The sequence below is a fragment of the Biomphalaria glabrata genome, chromosome 9, assembly GCF_947242115.1.
Source record: "Biomphalaria glabrata chromosome 9, xgBioGlab47.1, whole genome shotgun sequence".
NCBI classification, from domain to species: domain Eukaryota; kingdom Metazoa; phylum Mollusca; class Gastropoda; family Planorbidae; genus Biomphalaria; species Biomphalaria glabrata.
The window spans coordinates 42,669,518-42,689,237 of NC_074719.1; the positions used below are offsets into that span (position 1 = coordinate 42,669,518).

The following is a 19,720-nucleotide window of genomic DNA, read 5'->3' on the forward strand; positions in this document are numbered from 1 at the left end:
ATGTTTATGCTTGTAATGTTACACAGCGCCTTGTGCCTACATTTTGTTTGTTAACAGTGCTTTATAAATAAAATTATTATTATAATTATTATTATTATTACCTGTTAAGCTGCGAAAATATTGACCCTGTTGATCTCATTTGTAACTACCTATTAAACATCTCACCAAGAACAGACTTTCTCTGCCGACATTAGAAAACCCATACATCTCATTGGTTTCTGCGATAGTAGCGTCTACTCTAATTTATTTGTATTTGTTTTACATTCAAACCTATTAAAATAAAACAATTAATTAAAATGTTAAACACTGGAAATAGAACAAATGAAAATAATAATAATAGCCTTACCACATAAATGGCAAAGACAAATATAGAATGTCATTTAGAGAGATCGGGTCTCAATCAAGGAAGTCCTATGCCGAACTGGGAGTCGACCCCTTAGTAAGGTTGTGATAGAGCGTCGCATGAGGTTTGCGGGACATGTTCTCCGACAAAATGAAGTAGGCATACCAAGAGCTGCGATGACATGGAGGCCATTACGAGGAAAGCGCAAACAGGGACATCCTCGTATAACTTGGCACCACACTTTAATGGAGGACCTCAGAGCAGTGGACACCAGGTGGGAGGAGGCTTCAGAGACATTGCAAGTGACAGTTCTTTGTGGAGACAACTTGCCGCCCAACGCGGCGCCGAACGGCGCGTGAGGATCGAAGTCTAAGTAATAGATCGTCCCAACGTAAATGTTTTTAACAACAAGTAAAATATACACAAAAATATTTAAAAAAAAGAAAATTTCCACTAGGCCAAATAATTAACCTTTGCAAGAGGGATTATTTTACTATAAGTAACTAATGAATGATAGATTAAACAAAATGGGGAAAAAAATGTACCCAGCCACTACCCTCACCTCCAACTCAGCCTATCCCGATAAGAATCATAGTTAAGCGAATGTATACATAAAATATAAAATTCTAAAGATAGGCCTCTAGATCCAGACCTAGAAGCTGGTGCGCAATTTTTTCCTGAATGACTATTTATTTCTTTATCTCTTTAACAAAATCAACGGGAAAAATCCACTACGTCTGTTGAGGATAAAGATTGTCACGACTCTAGACCAAAAATTCTATCTTGAATTTAATATTTCGAAAAATTATAACGGTCAAACTAGAGTTTTCCCAGAGTGGTCAATGAACTAGTAATTGTTTTCCCGAAGATATACATAAACTGTGAGATTTCTAGGAAAATCTTTAGAGCCGCTTTTCACAGTTTCCATGAAATTGAAAGCTGAATAGGGGAATTGCAAAAAAAAAAAAAAAAATTAATTAAAATCCCGCCATCTTTGTGTTGAAGTCGTTAATACTTGGTTTTATAAGCTCCTGTTAAATTTCTTTAGAAAGCCTATGCAAAATATTAGGGCTGCACCTCTCCCGACAAAGAGGCGGATTTGGTTTCTCATTATAATTTCCTTTTCACTACTTTCCCCAAAGGGCTGCCAGTGCTGCTTCTCAGCCTCATCGTTTACCGCAGCAGCGTGGAGCCCAAACCTGAAAGCTTGCTGTATTTAAAGCAGGAGCTCTTTCCGTTTAGAGATACCAACAAGTCTCAAGTGTTGTACTATTACCCTGAAACTGTAGCCACCAATGCGTTTGTTGAATTCGGCACGGATGTATCTGGTAAGTATTTAAAGCAGGAGCTCTCTCGGTTTAGAGATACCAACAAGTCTCAAGTGTTGTACTATTACCCCGAGACTGTCGCCACCAATGCGTTCGTTGAATTCGGCACGGATATATCTGGTAAGTATTATACAACTACTAAGACAAAATTTTATATAGCGAAAATTTTTTAAAGATCTTCCAGCGCCGTAAGGTGCATTAGGTGGCAGCTGTTTCCACAGAGATAGGTTACTAACAATGTTTGCTGCCTCTTCCCAAATGGTGTTCACTGCCTGAGGTTCTCCATCACGAGAAACGGCTTAAAGCTTTACGAGGACATCCATATTTGCGTTTACTTCGTATCGGCCTATGTCAGCTCCAGGCAAAGTTCTGCTTTTGATGCTGGATTTAAGCCTCAAAGGAACCAGAATAAAATGTTATCTGGTGTCACATACTGGTTTGAGAACCATCGTGACATGAAGTGACTGGATAGCCACTAATTGAGCTCGTGCCTTTTCACGAGAAAACTTATTGGTCGGTGACAAACCCCGGGGTGATAACCTCAGTTGATTTTTTGGACTCCTGAGAGTAAGGAGCTGTACAATATCGTGTAATGTAATATGATTCAGAGAACTGATATAAGTTGTGTATCTAAGAGTATTCTATTGGATTTATGTTGCACACGTTATGTATTTCTTGATGGCGGGATTGGCCAGTCAATTTTTATTCTATTTTTTTGTAATAAACTTATTGTCTGCTGGACATTGACTCTCTCAATCTGTGGTAACTAATAACTGTGGTGTTATAGCAGTAGTCATACGAGACAAGAAGTGGTCCCATTTCAAGCAACAGCAAGACATCTTTAATCACACTAAATAACACCTAATGCAATCAACAGCAAGACATCTTTAATCACACTAAACAACACCTAATGCAATCAACAGCAAGACATCTTTAATCACACTAAACAACACCTAATGCAATCAACAGCAAGACATCTTTAATCACACTAAACAACACCTAATGCAATCAACAGCAAGACATCTTTAATCACACTAAACAACACCTAATGCAATTAACAGCAAGACATCTTTAATCACACTAAACAACATCTAATGCAATTAACAGCAAGACATCTTTAATCACACTAAACAACACCTAATGCAAGCAACAGCGAGACATCTTTAATCACACTAAATAACACCTAATGCAAGCAACAGCGAGACATCTTTAATCACACTAAATAACACCTAATGCAAGCAACAGCGAGACATCATTAATCACACTAAACAACACATAATGCAATCAACAGTAAGACATCTTTAATCACACTAAACAACATCTAATGCAATCAACAGCAAGACATCTTTAATCACACTAAATAACACCTAATTCAAGCAACAGCGAGACATCTTTAATCACACTAAATAACACCTAATGCAAGCAACAGCGAGACATCTTTAATCACACTAAATAACACCTAATGCAAGCAACAGCGAGACATCTTTAATCACACTAAATAACACCTATTGCAAGCAACAGCGAGACATCTTTAATCACACTAAATAACACCTAATGCAAGCAACAGCGAGACATCTTTAATCACACTAAATAACACCTAATGCAAGCAACAACGAGACATCTTTAATCACACTAAATAACACCTAATGCAAGCAACAGCGAGACATCTTTAATCACACTAAATAACACCTAATGCAAGCAACAGCGAGACATCTTTAATCACACTAAATAACACCTAATGCAAGCAACAGCGAGACATCTTTAATCACACTAAATAACACCTAATGCAAGCAACAGCGAGACATCTTTAATCACACTAAATAACACCTAATGCAAGCAACAGCGAGACATCTTTAATCACACTAAATAACACCTAATGCAAGCAACAGCAAGACATCTTTAATCACACTAAACAACACCTAATGCAAGCAACAGCAAGACATCTTTAATCACACTAAACAACACCTAATGCAAGCAACAGCAAGACATCTTTAATCACACTAAACAACACCTAATGCAATTAACAGCAAGACATCTTTAATCACACTAAACAACACCTAATGTGATCAACACAGAAGAATGTCGACACGGGGTGTCAGGCATTTACAATGGCGGCCAGTATGGTGTGTCCAGGACATACACACGAACCCAACATTCTACGGCATTCCATTGACGACCAGTTCCATGTGTAGTTATATTGAATCCTCGTCCTTGTTGACACGCACGGACTTCTTGGAGAACACAAAAAAAAAAAAATTCTCGCCAGTAATATTGCGATTGCGAGGTCTGTCAAGATTTTCTCCAAAGCACTAGTTTTAAAGGTGACTAGAATAACATTCCAACTTAAGCCTGATTTTATTCTACATTTTCAATCTTAAACTGTAACCAGTCGGACAACACGTCATCATTCAATCAAAACAAGCTTACACTTATTCAACTAAAGGTCATTGTCATTGAACTAGCCGGAGCCTGCATTTTTTTCACTGGTTGACCTGACCTCTAAACAAGCGCTTGACACATGAAAGTCATTTTTCTTCCATCAATACAGTAAACTTAATATGGAAACTGAATGAAATTGTCTACTCTAATATCATTTTGTCAACGTAGATAATGCCTAGAACTACACAGATCTGACCAGATTCATCAAAGAACTCTATATAGGATAATATTTCATCTAAAGAAAGAAACTGAACATTTCTACTAGAGTCGTATTTATTAAAGAGCCTCGTTTATCATTGACCATTTTGGACTTAATAACTGTTGATTGTCCATTGGATCTTACAGTTCATTTTATGAAGTACTACTTGTATTGCTATATGGCTGGACTTGCCAGAGTGTTATTACTTTATATTCAATAGCTACATATTTTCTGCTACAAGTGTGTCATTTAGTGTATCTAGTAAATTGTATCTGTGGTGTAAATAGAAGGCTCTAAAGACATTAGTGTTAGCAGTAGTAATATGAAGTCTAAAAGAAACATCATCACAAGCTACGTCAGCAACACATATAGGTGTCACATATAGATGTAACATGCTGTGAGCAAGGTCAATGCTTCATTCTCCATTATTGTTGACATCTCGAGACCCAGCACGGCGTGACATCACCATCAGTAGAAACGACAAATTTGTGACTGTGTGTGTGTGTGTGAGGTGACGTCCTCATCTGCATGAGTGGAAATATCTGCTCCATACCTTATTCAAGACGTCGCATGAAGACAGCCGAGACATCTTTTCTACGCTGAGCGCTCGTCGCTATCTCTTGACACGCTCCTGCATTGTCGAGGTCCCACCTCATTTTGCTTTAGAGGAGGTCCTCCACGTAGACCTCTCTCTCTCTCTTATGGTCATTCTATTTTTTTTTCAGCGACTTTACCTTTTTTTGTGGATTATCTGAGCTGAAGCTATCTACTCAAGTACTGTTGGATTATTTATCTTTGATACCTTCAAGTTGGACTAACTAAACTTGTACCGCCTGGCGCTCTCCTAATCATTGCCAAGGAAAAAGCACGTGCCTGTACCACAGTATCTTATCTATTGGATTACTAACGTACCTTACTATATCGTTGCACACTGAACTGATTGGATTATCTGTGTACCTGTTATCTCTGTGGATTATCATCGTACCTTACTATATCTTCCCGCACTGAACTGATTGGATTATCTGTGTACCTGTTATCTCTGTGGATTATCATCGTACCTTACTATATCGTCCCGCACTGAACTGATTGGATTATTTGTGTACCTGTTATCTCTGTGGATTATCATCGTACCTCACTATATCGTCGCGCACTGAACTGATTGGATTATCTGTGTACCTGTTATCCCTTTTTGAATTATCATCTTACTATATGCATTGTATTTGAGAGAGCATTGGGAGAGCGTTGGGAGAGATACATTGAGAGAGCATTGTGAAAGCTACATTGAGAGAATTGGATTTTCTACACTACTCTACGCCAGATTGAGTCTGTAAGTTAATTATTTTAGGATGGAATTTTAAATTGATCGTTGAATATTGAATCACTTTGATTTCTTTCTCTTTTCTATGTGTATTTGTTACATTTAAAAGGTCGCTGGAGTGGGGCTATCATATAATTTCTTATTTGATAGGTTCTATTAGGTACTATCCTATTTGTTCTTTTACCTCAGTAAGGCCTAATGCTTTTGAGGCTCTCCTTGTTGGTAGGAGGTATTAGATCATAGTGGAAATTATTTATTAGTTGTCTCAGTCTTGTTTGTGTATTTCGCCAGAGTATTCTCTTTGTATTTATATTGTTGTTCGTCTGAAGTCTTGTATTTACATATTATTAATTCTCCTGTCCTATTTCTTCCTTTTATTAATTTCTTTTAAAGCAGACTGTGTTGTTCTATATATTGTTTCTGTGTTTGTCTCTTTTTATACATTGCACATGTTTCTTCCTTTTTATTTAATTTTTTTTTCTTTATTATATTCTGGCATAATTATAGCCATGCATAACTAAATTTCTTGATATTAAGAAATATTTGAGCTGAAATTGTTGATACAGAGTTATATTTGAGATGGTTGATTTGTAACTAATCTTGATACATACAATTGATTGACTTTGTCTTATTGGAACTCATTATATCATATAACTTATAAGGAAGTTTATTGAATTCATCACTGTCATTATAAAAATATAATGTAATATATCTCACACATTTTTTCTAGTGTGAATATTCAATCACAACACTTACTGTAATATAACATTTAAATATCTATACACTTGTGTCAAATTTTTTTGATTAAGTAGACATTGTGCATAAGCTCATAAATCAACAATAAACATGTCCTCATATGATAAGATTTTGGAACTTGTAAAAGTAATGGAGTTAGAAGGGGATGAAAAGGAGGAGTTTATTAAAAAAGAATCAGAAAAGGCTGAAAGAGAAAAAAGGGAAGAAAGGGAAAAAGCTGAGAAAGTAGCTGAAAGAGATGAAAGAGATGAAAGAGCTGCTGAAAGGGCTCACCCAAAAAGAAATTAAAGAATTAGAAACTAAACAGAAAGAAAGTCAGGATAAAGTAGAATTAGCTAGATTAGAGGCAGCCAAAATAAATCCTAGCATATGAAACACAAACCAACAATCTAGCAAGCCATTCATATCTAAATTTCACAAGTTCAGTATTAAAGTGGAAACACTAGAAAATTACTTGGTACAATTTGAACACATAGCATCTACATACACCCTAAACAATGAAGACATGGCTAAACATCGTTTAGCTAACTTATCTGAAGAACCACTAAATATCATAAGCACTCTCATAGCAGATCAAAAGAAAGACTATATATCTGTAAAAAATAGATTACTGGAACATTTTTGGCAAATCAGAGGATCATTACTGTAAGCTTTTTAAAAGCAAAAAACTAAATAAGGATAGAGACTTTAACAGGATAATATTCAACATGAAAGCTAACATGTTGAAATGGCTTGAACTAGCTAAATGTGATTTAAAAGACCCCACACAAATACTAGACATGATATTGATTGATAATGTCTTAACAAATGTAACTGGTCAGGTATTTACCTTTTTAAAGGAAAAGAAAATCAAATCAGAAACTGATCACATTACTAACTTAAATCTGTTCAAAGACAGCCATCCAGGACATATTATGGATAAAAGGGAACTACATCAATTAGTAGCAACTGTAACAACTCCTAATAACAACAATGACAAATTTAAATTTTCCAACACAAAAACTTGTTTTAATTGTGGAAAAAAAGGGCATGTCAAAAACCAATGAGAGCACCTAGAACTAGCAACAACTTCAGGTATAGAAGCTTCACAAATTACCCCAACTGTAATAACTACAATAAGAATAACAGTAACAATAATTATAGATACTATAGATCAAACCAAAGTGCAAGCCCCAGGGAGAGAAGAAGCCTAAGAAACAATAATTTTCAATACAACAGCTTTAACAACAACAGGCAGTCAAGAAGAGACACCTACAATCATCAAACAATAACTAAACTAACTACTTAATTAGAAATAAAAATGATAGAGGTAGCCACAGTCCAAATAATAATAGCAATTATAACAACACCCATGGCAATAGAGAAGAATTAGTAGTATACATGCAGCCCAACAAGTCCAAGTTAAACCTATATCCCTCATATGTAAATGGAATTAAAGTGGAAGCCCTCAGAGATACAGGAAGTTGTGCCATATTGATAAACTCAAAACTATTAAAACCAGATCAAAAACTAGCAGATAAAGTGAAATTTGTAAATGCTAATCAAGAAAATTTGATATTTGTGATACAGTCAGAGTACACCTAGACACTCCATGGATAACTGGAGTGGTGGATGTTATTGTATTAGATACACCAGCTAAAGATTTAATAATTGGTAATGTTGATGGTATAAATGATATAAGTCAAAAAGAGTTTAGGGAATGGGCAGCAAAAAAAGGGTGAAATATGTGAATTATCTGTACCACAAGATACAAGTCCCACCACAAACCATTCAACTAATCAAGAATTATAAAGAGAGTTACCTTATCAGACAGTACCACAATCAGAATCATTTTATTATTGTTAATGCTTGAATCTTAACATCTTATCTGACTATAAATTTGATATGCAAAGTATACCAGGACATGAAAATGTGTTAGCTGATTTCTTATCAAGATATGTAGTACATGGAAATGAAACAAATGAGAATAGTGATACAAGACATATCAGTCAGGAAATTTTAACTGACTAATTTCACAATGTACTTAGAAATATTTAGTACTTATTTAACTGGGTCACCATGACATTTTTCTTAATGCTATTGTATTATAACTTTCAAGACCTTTTTCACATTATCTATTTGCCTATTATATCTTATTGTCAAATTGGAATATGACAATGATTAGATGTGCTAACCTTGTATATTATTATTGAATGTACACAATAATGTAAACAAGCAGATTTTAAAATAACTCACAGATGTAAATACTGTTTTGTTTTTTCATTCAGATAGTATTACAACCAAACTTGATTATTATCATGTTTACAAAGATAAGACTTCCTCATACTACTGTATTTTAAATACTCTATATTAATGCTATTAATAACGGGATCATATGCAATGTCCACTTTTGGTAGTGTTTGGTTGGCATGTCACAATAACCTTTCATGGTGGTGTCAAATCTTAGATTAATATTATGAATACTGCACACAAAATATACTTGTAAATAATCATTTAATCTCACTTGGAAAAATATTTGAGTAAATTCACTCAGTGTGTCAAATGAATCACATTAGAAATGGTATGTTATGCTATATATATTGCATTATTAGATGTAATGTTAAATTTGATTTCTCCTTTTTTAACATGTCAATGTATTCTAGAACAATGAGCACATAACAATCAAACACACTCATGTAAAATATTTTTATCACAACTGTAAATAAATGTTTGATTATATTTGCTGGAGATTAAAATCTTCAAAATGTATTGATTTTACTTAATAATATCACTTGTGTAATGAATGGAATCAAGCAAGCATTTTGATATATTTGAACAATGTATTGGTTCTCAATCAAGCATTTTGAAACCATTGATATTTGGAAATGAACTTTGAACTCACATGATATAAGTACTCATTTATGATTAATCTATTAGTAGTTGTATGACACAATTAAGATATTTAAAATATGAGTAACTAAAATGAACTTGAAGACTTGACACCATAAACCATTAAACTATATACATTGATGACATTGTGATATGTTGTATTGACAAACATTTTCGAAAAAATCTTTTTCGGGGAAAGGGGCGTATGTCACATACTGGTTTGAGAACTATCGTGACATGAAGTGACTGGATAGCCACTAATTGAGCTCGTGCCTTTTCAAGAGAAAACATATTTGTCGGTGACTGACCACGGGGTGAAAAACCTCAGTTGATTTTTGGACTGCTGAGAGTAAGGAGCTGTACAATATCGTGTAATGTAATATGACTCAGAGAAGTGATATAAGTTGTGTATCTAAGAGTATTCTATTGGATTTAAGTTAGACACGACATGTATTTCTTGATGGCGGGATTGGCCAGTAAATTGGTTTGCTATTTTCTTGTAATAAACGTATTGTCTGCTGAACATTGACTCTCTCAATCTGTGGTAACTAATAACTGTGGTGTTATAGCAGTAGTCATACGAGACAAGAAGTAGTCCCATCTCAAGCCAACAGCAAGACATCTTTAATCACACAACACCTAATGTAAGCAACAGCAAGATATCTTTAATCATACAACACCTAATGTAAGCAACAGCAAGATATCTTTAATCACACAACACCTTATGTAAGCAACAGCAAGATATCTTTAATCACACAACACCTAATGCAAGCAACAGCAAGACATCTTTAATCACACTAGACAACACCTAATGCAAGCAACAGCAAGACTTCTTTAATCACACTAGACCACACCTAATGCAAGCAACAGCAAGACATCTTTAATCACACTAGACAACACCTATTGCAAGCAACAGCAAGACATCTTTAATCACACTAGACAACACCTAATGCAAGGAACAGCAAGACATCTTTAATCACACTAGACCACACCTAATGCAAGCAACAGCAAGACATCTTTAATCACACTAAACAACACCTAATGCAATCAACAGAAAGACATCTTTAATCACACTAAACAACACCTAATGCAATCAACACAAAAGAATGTCGACACAGGGTGCCAGGCATTTACATCTGGGGCGTGCAAGTATTTGTTTTGAATGTTTTTTGTGGGAATGGGTGTTAACTACAGTGATTTCTATAGATGCTGATAAACTCTTAAGTCTTATTACTCTGTCTTTAGTTTCTCCTAATCCATGGTTCCTTCCCACTGATTCCACTTTTTTTTTCTTCGACCAACTCCTGCCTGTTCACCTGTGTACCTGTTGTATAATGATAAATGTTCAGGAACTGCCTGTTGGATGATTATGTAGTTTTCGTACTCTACTTACTCTACTTAAAGATTCAATACATTTTTTATATCTGGTCAGTGCCCATAGTGCTTCCTATCAAAGACCCCTCTGAAGTTCGGGACCCAGACGGCCTAATAGTTCTCTTTCTATTTGATGACCCTAAGACTGTCCCTAAGCGTTTGAGGTACCAAGTAGTAACCAAGAGAATCTACAGTATGCATAAAGTCTACGATCCTCATATCGGTAAGTGTCACATAGTCTTACAGTATCTGAATCAAAATTAGACATTTTCAGTCAGACCTATAAAAGTACAAAAAAAAAGTTCCCCTTTCAGACCTTGCGATCTATAGGGCAGATGATGTTAAGGTCGTTTCTTTGGCCAACGATTTACGAGCAGGGTGTCAATTGTGTTACAAAATAACTTCAGTTGTTCTTAGCCACATGTAAGGCGTATTAGTTCTTTGCCCAAAATATGTTAGAGAGCTTAATTATTTTTTTGTATTTTTAGCAGCCCCCCAAAAGAGGAAAAGACGCTATTAGTTTTGTGTGGTCTTTCTTTGCAGAACAATTAGATCAATATGATAATCATTATATGACATTAGTTAGGTTAGGTTCACATCGAGCTTCTTCACTTTCACCTATCCCTTGGTCCGTTGGGGCACCACACAAGATCCGTCAACCGTCTTTCTCCATTCGTCTCTGTCATTTGTCTTTGACAGAATTTCATTAAGATGTTCTTTCATAAAATATTGAAACCTGCCTTTTTACCTGCCTGGGTCAACCACTTTGGGGCCGATTTTGAGTTAGTGTTTCCACACAAACTGTCTTTGTAGCCTTGTTTAATTAGTGCTGTCTTTTCTTTTTAAGAAGAAATTGCTGTTAAAATAAAATTCTTGTTCCCACGCTGTACAGATCAGCTGAGCTCTAAGGTCCTCGCTACCCAGTACCTGATAACCCGGATGTTTATCAACTATTGGTGGGCTCAGGGCTTCCGGAATCTGGACTGCAACCACACCAAGCTTACGTCTGACAAGAAAGATGTAACTGTCGTCGGGACGTTCGATGCTGAGCTTGTCATGTATGACCTAAAGCCAGGGGGAGATTATAACAGCCATGAGCAGCTCATGAGGCTTGTCTTCCCATTTTATTTCATCGGTCTGGTCTGCTTCACCACCCAGGCTGTGGTACAGGACAAGAAGAGCGGCGCCAAGGTTGGTACTTTATCTACCTGTTCATCTTTTTTTAATTTATTGTTTAATAGCAGGGCCGGCCTTAGGCGTGCGCAAACTAGGCAGCTGCATAGGGATTCCGATTGACAGGGGCATTGCGCAGCACCAAAAGAAAATATTTAGCGACAAAATGTAAAAGATTCGAGACTTTGCTTATTGGAGGTTTATTACCGGAACACTTCGTACTTGCAATATATGAATTTCTTTTTTTTTTTCAAATTTAGATATTGATACAGGTAGGTTTATAATAAATTGCGTAAACTTGTAACCCCTTTTAGAGCCTGTAAATTTGTATCCACTTTTAGAACCTGTAAACTTGTATCCACTTTTAGAGCCTGTAAACTTGTATCCACTTTTAGAACCTGTAAACTTGTATCCATTTTTAGAACCTGTAAACTTGTATCCACATTTAGAGCCTGTAAACTTGTATCCACTTTTAGAACCTGTAAACTTGTATTCACTTTTAGAACCTGTAAACTTGTATCCACTTTTAGAACCTGTAAACTTGTATCCACTTTTAGAACCTGTAAACTTGTATCCACTTTTAGAACCTGTAAACTTGTATCCACTTTTAGAACCTGTAAACTTGTATCCACTTTTAGAACCTGTAAACTTGTATCCACTTTTAGAAGCTGTAAACTTGTATCCACTTTTAGAACCTGTAAACTTGTATCCACTTTTAGAACCTGTAAACTTGTATCCGCTTTTAGAACCTGTAAACTTGTATCCACTTTTAGAACCTGTAAACTTGTATCCACTTTTAGAACCTGTAAACTTGTATCCACTTTTAGAACCTGTAAACTTGTATCCACTTTTAGAGCCTGTAAACTTGTATCCACTTTTAGAGCCTGTAACCTTGTAACCCCCTTTTAGAACCTGTAAACTTGTAACCCCCTTTTAGAGCCTGTAAACTTGTATCCACTTTTAGAACCTGTAAACTTGTATCCACTTTTAGAACCTGTAAACTTGTATCCACTTTTAGAACCTGTAAACTTGTATCCACTTTTAGAACCTGTAAACTTGTATCCACTTTTAGAACCTGTAAACTTGTATCCATGTTTAGAACCTGTAAACTTGTATCCACTTTGAGAACCTGTAAACTTGTATCCACTTTTAGAGCCTGTAAACTTGTATCCACTTTTAGAACCTGTAAACTTGTATCCACTTTTAGAACCTGTAAACTTGTATCCACTTTTAGAACCTGTAAACTTATATCCACTTTTAGAACCTGTAAAGTTGTAACCCCCTTTTAGAGCCTGTAACCTTGTATCCACTTTTAGAACATGTAAACTTGTATCCACTTTTAGAACCTGTAAACTTGTAACCCCCTTTTAGAGCCTGTAACCTTGTATCCACTTTTAGAACATGTAAACTTGTATCCACTTTTAGAACCTGTAAACTTGTAACCCACTTTTAGAGCCTGTAAACTTGTATCCACTTTTAGAACTTGTAAACTTGTATCCACTTTTAGAACCTGTAAACTTGTATCCACTTTTAGAACCTGTAAACTTGTATCCACTTTTAGAACCTGTAAACTTGTATCCACTTTTAGAACCTGTAAACTTGTATCCACTTTTAGAACCTGTAAACGTGTATCCACTTTTAGAACCTGTAAACTTGTATCCACTTTTAGAACCTGTAAACTTGTATCCACTTTTAGAACCTGTAAACGTGTATCCACTTTTAGAATCTTCTAGATGAGAAAGGACTGTACATGCTCACTTACTGGGTGAGTTGGTTCCTTGCAAGCTTCTCTATCGGCTCTCTGACTACTCTTCTCTTCAGTCTGGTCTACTGCTTGGACTTTGATGACCCTGGCGGTGTCACATTGACCAGGCCATTGGTAGTCATTGGGTTCATGATGCTCTACACGGCCAACTCAATTACATTCTCCTTCATGATTGCGTGCTTCATTAAGAAAAGTAAGTCGCCCATGCCTCTTGCTATGTTTAGTTATTACCAAGCTTATATCAACTCACTCTGTCTAGTAAAAAGTTTGTACACGTTATTTCTCCGACACCCAATCTAGGATCAAGACCAGGGGTTCACAACCTGTGGGTCGCGACCAAGTTAAAAAAATTGTGTAAGTGGGGCGCTGAGCTAAAAAGGTTGAGAACCGCTGAGCTTGACTGGAGTGGTGGTAGAAGCTCTATTAGTCCCTTTATAGGTTGCCGCTCTCAAGGAATACTTTAAGAGTGTAGTCAGTGTTTCAGGTGGAACAGATGAAGACATTAAACGTCGTATAAATATCGATTGTACAGCAACGATTATTTAACATTAGGATTCGTTCCTTGTCAAACAAGCGGGTGCCTAAGTGCCTTTTTTTGTGGTGATATGAAACTAATTACGCTGGAGGATCATTTGAGACGATACCACCGTGACTAAATAGGTAAAGATTTGAAAAAAACTTTCGAACAGTCAAAGTTCAGAATAGACCCACAAAATCTCTGTTCGACATCATATAGAGAAGATGATGGTTTATGAGCGTCTTACAATATCTCTTTACGTTATAGCAAAATACAGAAAACACCTTTGGTAATAAATTAATTTTACCAGTCGTTGAAGAAGTTTTAAAAACTATTTTACACAAACCTCATTTGTCCTCAAGGTTTACCCACGAAAGGTTTCCCATGTTTGGGTATACCTGCTAGGTGAGTAGCAAGGCAAGTCTAACGAGTCCCTCCTGCCCGAAGTTTACTGTAAGGCGTCAGTTACTCGCCTTCGCCCCTTCTCCTGTTAGTGAAAACAGTTCCTTTACCCAATATTTGAGCCATACATGAAAGTCAAGAAATATATGAGAAACCGCTCTTTGCGAAACGTTTAGAATGATACTTAAGGCAAATTAATTAATATTTAATGTTTAAAGGACTACTTCATAGAAGACTAATTGCTATAACAAACATAATATCCATAGGAACGGATCATGAAAAAAAAAACAAAACAAAAAAAACAAAAAAAAAACAAAAAATAAATAATTAAAAAAATAAAATTTTCATTGAGTTTGTTGATTCCAATAATACATATTAATTGTTAATTTAATTGGTTTAAATTTGAATTTTAATAATAATAAAAAAAGATCTCAATAACTTACAATGTAGCTTTAAATTACTTTTTCACTCATCGACTCACTACAGTAGGAAATTGGTTTTTAAAAATTTGGCGCTGATGAATTAGTTAAAAAGCAATACAAGATAAGCCGAGGGTCTACCGAAAACAAGAAAACATGGCAAGGGGTCTACGAGGCAACACAAGTTTGGGTTAATTTTTCTCCAGATATTTAGTTTAGATCTTTTCTATGCATTTTTTTGCAACCTATTCTATATGCATTCTAATACTTTTATCTAGACCTTTTCCTGAATTTCTATCCGTTAAATTACATATAACATTATTCATATACTTTTCCTAGTCATTCAAAAGAAGTCAAAAGCAAAACAGTAACATCCTGAAGTCTGGTTGAAGCAAATTAACATAAAACTGCAAATAAAATTTGATTAAAACAAACACTAGATGTACTTTTTTAAAATGCTCCGAACACTCGCGTTGTTTTCGATATTACTATGAGAAGCGATCATTGCTGCCGACACCTAAGTCAGTGTTTCGAGCCCTGCTGTGATTAATTTAATATCAGCTGGGGATGATTTTGACTCTCTCTCTTCGCACTTGCAGGTACCGCTATGCAACTTACCCTAGGGACCTTAATGTAGTGAGAGAAAAAAAATGAGGCAATAATAGGGGCACACACCTAGCATCAACTAGCCAACTACATTAACTGAGAAATTTCCTTTCAAAATGCAAACTTAAGTTCCTTTGATTATGCTTTACACTCTATTCGTCCAGCTAAATATTCGCTCCTACGTTCACACCTAGCCACAAACCACCTACCATATTTACCGAGACACCTTCTTTCGATTATAAACTTGAGCTGTTTCCCTTGTTGTTGTTTTTTCCCTTGTCTTCCTTCAGCTAGACATTCTGTCATACTGTCAGGGATGTTGTTCTTCGTCGCCAGATTCATTGTTCCCATCTTGCAGAAGTTCATCTATACCAAGGTTCTCATGCACATTGCAGGCTGTATTGTTTATCAAACTGCTATCATTCTGTTTGACCTTCTCATAGTGGAACAGAAGAAAGGTAAATGTATTTCTAACTAATTCTTTCAGACCTTGCGATGTATAGGGCAGATGATGTTAAGATGTATTTATGACATTCTTTCAGACCTTGCGATGTATAGGACAGATGATGTTAAGATGTATTTATAACTAATTCTTTCAGACCTTGCGATGTATAGGGCAGATGATGTTAAGGTCATTCGTTTCTTTCGACAAGGGTTAACGAGCAGCACATCGACCAAATGCCTTTATTTTCCCCAATTAAATTCTCAATTAAAAAATCCGGAAATTCAACGAGATTCGAAACCGGGACCCCAGGTTCGGAAGCCAAGCGCTTAACCATTATAATTATAAAAAATAGTCCATAATTATCAGTATCCATCTCTGCTTCCTGTCATTTCTGTCAAATATTCACACTTGACTAGAGTAACACCTTTAGTAAAATCACTAAATTTAGAAAGTCTTCAGGACAGAAGGCCCAAAAGTAAAGTAGCAATTATACATAAAAACACTGAACAATAATCTTCAAATACAAAAACAAAATTCAATAAAAGACACAAAGATAAAGGCACATTCCTCGTCCCATATGCTAGGACAAACTTGTACAAATGCTCCCTCTTCCCTAGTGCAATTAGAGCATTGAATGGGTTGCCTGAGCTAGCCAGGAAAACCAGTGACTTGGCAGAATTTAAGTCATTGGTTATTATGCATGACTAAATGCATGACGCGTAGGACGTAATCATCTTCTTTTTTGAAGTAACGTCTGTATTATATAAGATAAGATAAGATTTCAATATATTTTAACGTATACAATAAACTATGGATGTTCTTTGAAAACAATAAACGAAGTACGCGTATTCAAATGTTAATTAAGTCGTGCATGCTAATTAGAAACTTTAACTCTATTAAGTCATTGGTTTTCTTGGCTAATTCTGACGACCCGTTCTATGCTGTATTCGCACTAAGGAAAAAACACTAAAGCAAATAGGTCCTAGCATATCGGGTTGGAAATGTCATTCATTTTTCTGTCTTTCTGAGTATTTGAATAGTTTTGTGTTTTTTTTTTTAGTATTTGTAATTTATGTTCGTGTTTCAATTATTAATGTTGTCCCTGAGTGTAAGTTTAGTAAGTTTGCTAATTGTTTTACTTAAATTACATGCCGAAATTCGTTTGTTATAAATCTCAGGGCTCTTCTTGGCATGCATTCAGAGGACGTGTATTCTAATACTGGAGTAACTAAAGTTAACTAGTTCGATGTTCCTGATTTGTTAAGTAATATCTTAATAAACCATAATGATTTATGGCATTATTATTTCACCAATATAGGGATTCCAAGATAACTTTTAATTTAATGCAACACTGAGGTATTTTTATCTTAAGGTCTGTGTAACTGGTATATCATAAATGAGACATGACATGACTTCTTACCTATTTCGTCAAAAGCTATGAGATTGTCATTGCCGGAAGCTGTAATGGATATAAGCACTCCACTACCTATTAAATGCTTCCATAGGACATGCGTGTTAAATAGCCTGTAACAACGTTCAACACCTGGCCTTTTTACCTGTGACTCAGACGTTAAGTCCGGTGGAACTAATTTCATTGCTAGCAGAAGGAGCAAAGACGCTTAAACCAGTAAGCTTAGGGCAGGAGAGGGCTCGTTACTCTTGGCTAGTATAGGAAGTAGCAGGAGCGTAGCTAGGAATTCGACATCATTTGGGGGCACGGTGGTCGACCTTTTGGGGTCCTTGCATTTTGCGTAATATTTAATGTAAAAAAAAAACACTCATATGGGGGCCCCCTCTAATGGGGTCCCGAGGGGATTTTCAAATTCTACCCCCTACCCCCCCAGCTACACCTCTGGGAAATAGTCTAAAAGTGTAGTAAACAGCTCATTTTGTGTCCCGCTGTTTGCCTAAAGTTTTTTTTCTATTCTTAAGGTTGTATGTTTATTTCATTCTACAGAAAAGTGAAAAAAAAATAACTTTTTTCTTATGTCTCACAACATGGGGTCTGGGCGAAGCCGAAAATCGCTTAACTCCCAAAACCGAGACGTTTCGAGTAGCATTCCTAATTATATACTTGTTTAATTTTAGGACTCCTATTAACCCTATTGGAAATTAGCAAAATATATTTCTCTCCATTTGAGCGACTTAAAGGGGAAACTTGACTTTGTGTTCTGTTTTACAGGTGAACTTTATGGGCTCTATATTTTATACGCATTTTACGAGCCGGTCTCGAACTGCAGTTTTCTTGATCCGTTTCTAATGCTGTTTAGCAATACCTGCTTCCACATAGTCGTTTTATATTACATGGAGAACATTAGACCAGGACGACAGAAGTTTCTTAAACATATCATGTTTCTTTTGGTAAGAGATAAACTTACGTTGTAAATTATGTATACAGAGATAGATAGATAGATATATAGATAGATAGATAGATAGATAGATAGATAGATAGATAGATAGATAGATTGGTAGGTAGGTAGGTAGGTAGGTAGGTAGGTAGGTAGGTAGATAATAGGTAGGTAGTAGGTAGGTAGGTAGTTAGATAGATAGATAGATAGATAGATAGATAGATTGGTAGGTAGGTAGGTAGGTAGGTAGATAATAGGTAGGTAGTAGGTAGGTAGGTAGGTAGATAGATAGATAGATAGATAGATAGATTAGTAGGTAGGTAGGTAGGTAGGTAGGTAGGTAGGTAGGTAGGTAGGTAGGTAGATAATAGGTAGGTAGTAGGTAGGTAGGTAGGTAGGTAGATAGATAAATAGATAGATAGATAGATAGATAGATAGATAGATAGATAGATAGATAGATAGATAGATAGATAGATAGATAGATAGATTGGTAGGTAGGTAGGTAGATAGATAGATAGATAGATAGATAGATAGATAGATAGATAGATAGATAGATAGATAGATAGATAGATAGATAGATAGAGGTGATTTTTTTTAATTCGTGACATATGATTTCACTTGACTAATTTGAGTACGGTTTCAAAGGTTGTCATGGCCAGGGGTTGTCAATGGGGATAAGCTTCCATTGTCTATAAAATACTCCTAAAGGCATGCGTCTCAAATAGCCTCTGACAACTAAGTCCAGCACCTGGCCTGCTGGTGTGGCTTAGATACTAAGCCCGCAAAACTCCTCTTACTAACAGGTGAAGGCGGATACCTGGCGCCACAAAACCGGGAGCTTCGGGTAGATGGAGCTCGTCAGCCTATTAAGGCAATTCATCTAGGAGATGGGTACTCTGATTTCAAACCCTAGTTGCCTTGCGATATTTAGGCTTCAGGAGAAAACCTCGAGGAGAAATCAGGAGTGAAACTCCTAGGGCGTTGGGAGTATCAACTGTGAAATTCCCTCTGGCAGCCAATGCAACTGAGTTGGTTTCTTTGGATCTCATCAGCGAGGTCGAGAGAGAACCATGACGAATGGGCCACCCATGACTCCTTTATCTAAGGCCCAGGAATGCGCCTCAGAAAGGAAACTCTGGTGCTGCTGCAAAGCGGCTAAAGCAACAGGGGAGACAACAGTTACGGCAGTCACACCAGATTCTGCCCAGATTCTGGGCGCATCCATTGTCTTCCGAGACAAAAGGAGCCATATATTTGAGTACGCGATTAAAGAAGCGGAGAATGAAAACACACAGTCTTTCTGCTGGCCACATAACACTCTCATTAGTTAAGAACAATAGTTTTCATTCACCTTTACATGTTTGTACGTTACCCTTGCTGGATTAAGAAGCATTTAACTTCTCCAACTCAAAGTATTGCT

General features: G+C 36.2%; 1 protein-coding gene across 1 annotated transcript; it reads left to right on the forward strand.

Annotated features, from left to right (window-relative positions):
* Nucleotides 1–1,681: 1,681 nt before the first annotated feature.
* Nucleotides 1,682–14,489, forward strand: LOC129928400 (phospholipid-transporting ATPase ABCA3-like). Its single transcript, XM_056042640.1, has 5 exons — nt 1,682–1,791; nt 10,684–10,848; nt 11,518–11,816; nt 13,522–13,756; nt 14,443–14,489. The coding sequence occupies exons 2-5, from the start codon at nt 10,821–10,823 to the stop codon at nt 14,487–14,489; spliced, it is 609 nt and encodes a 202-aa protein (XP_055898615.1). The 5' UTR covers nt 1,682–1,791; nt 10,684–10,820.
* The last annotated feature ends 5,231 nt before the right edge of the window (nt 14,490–19,720 follow it).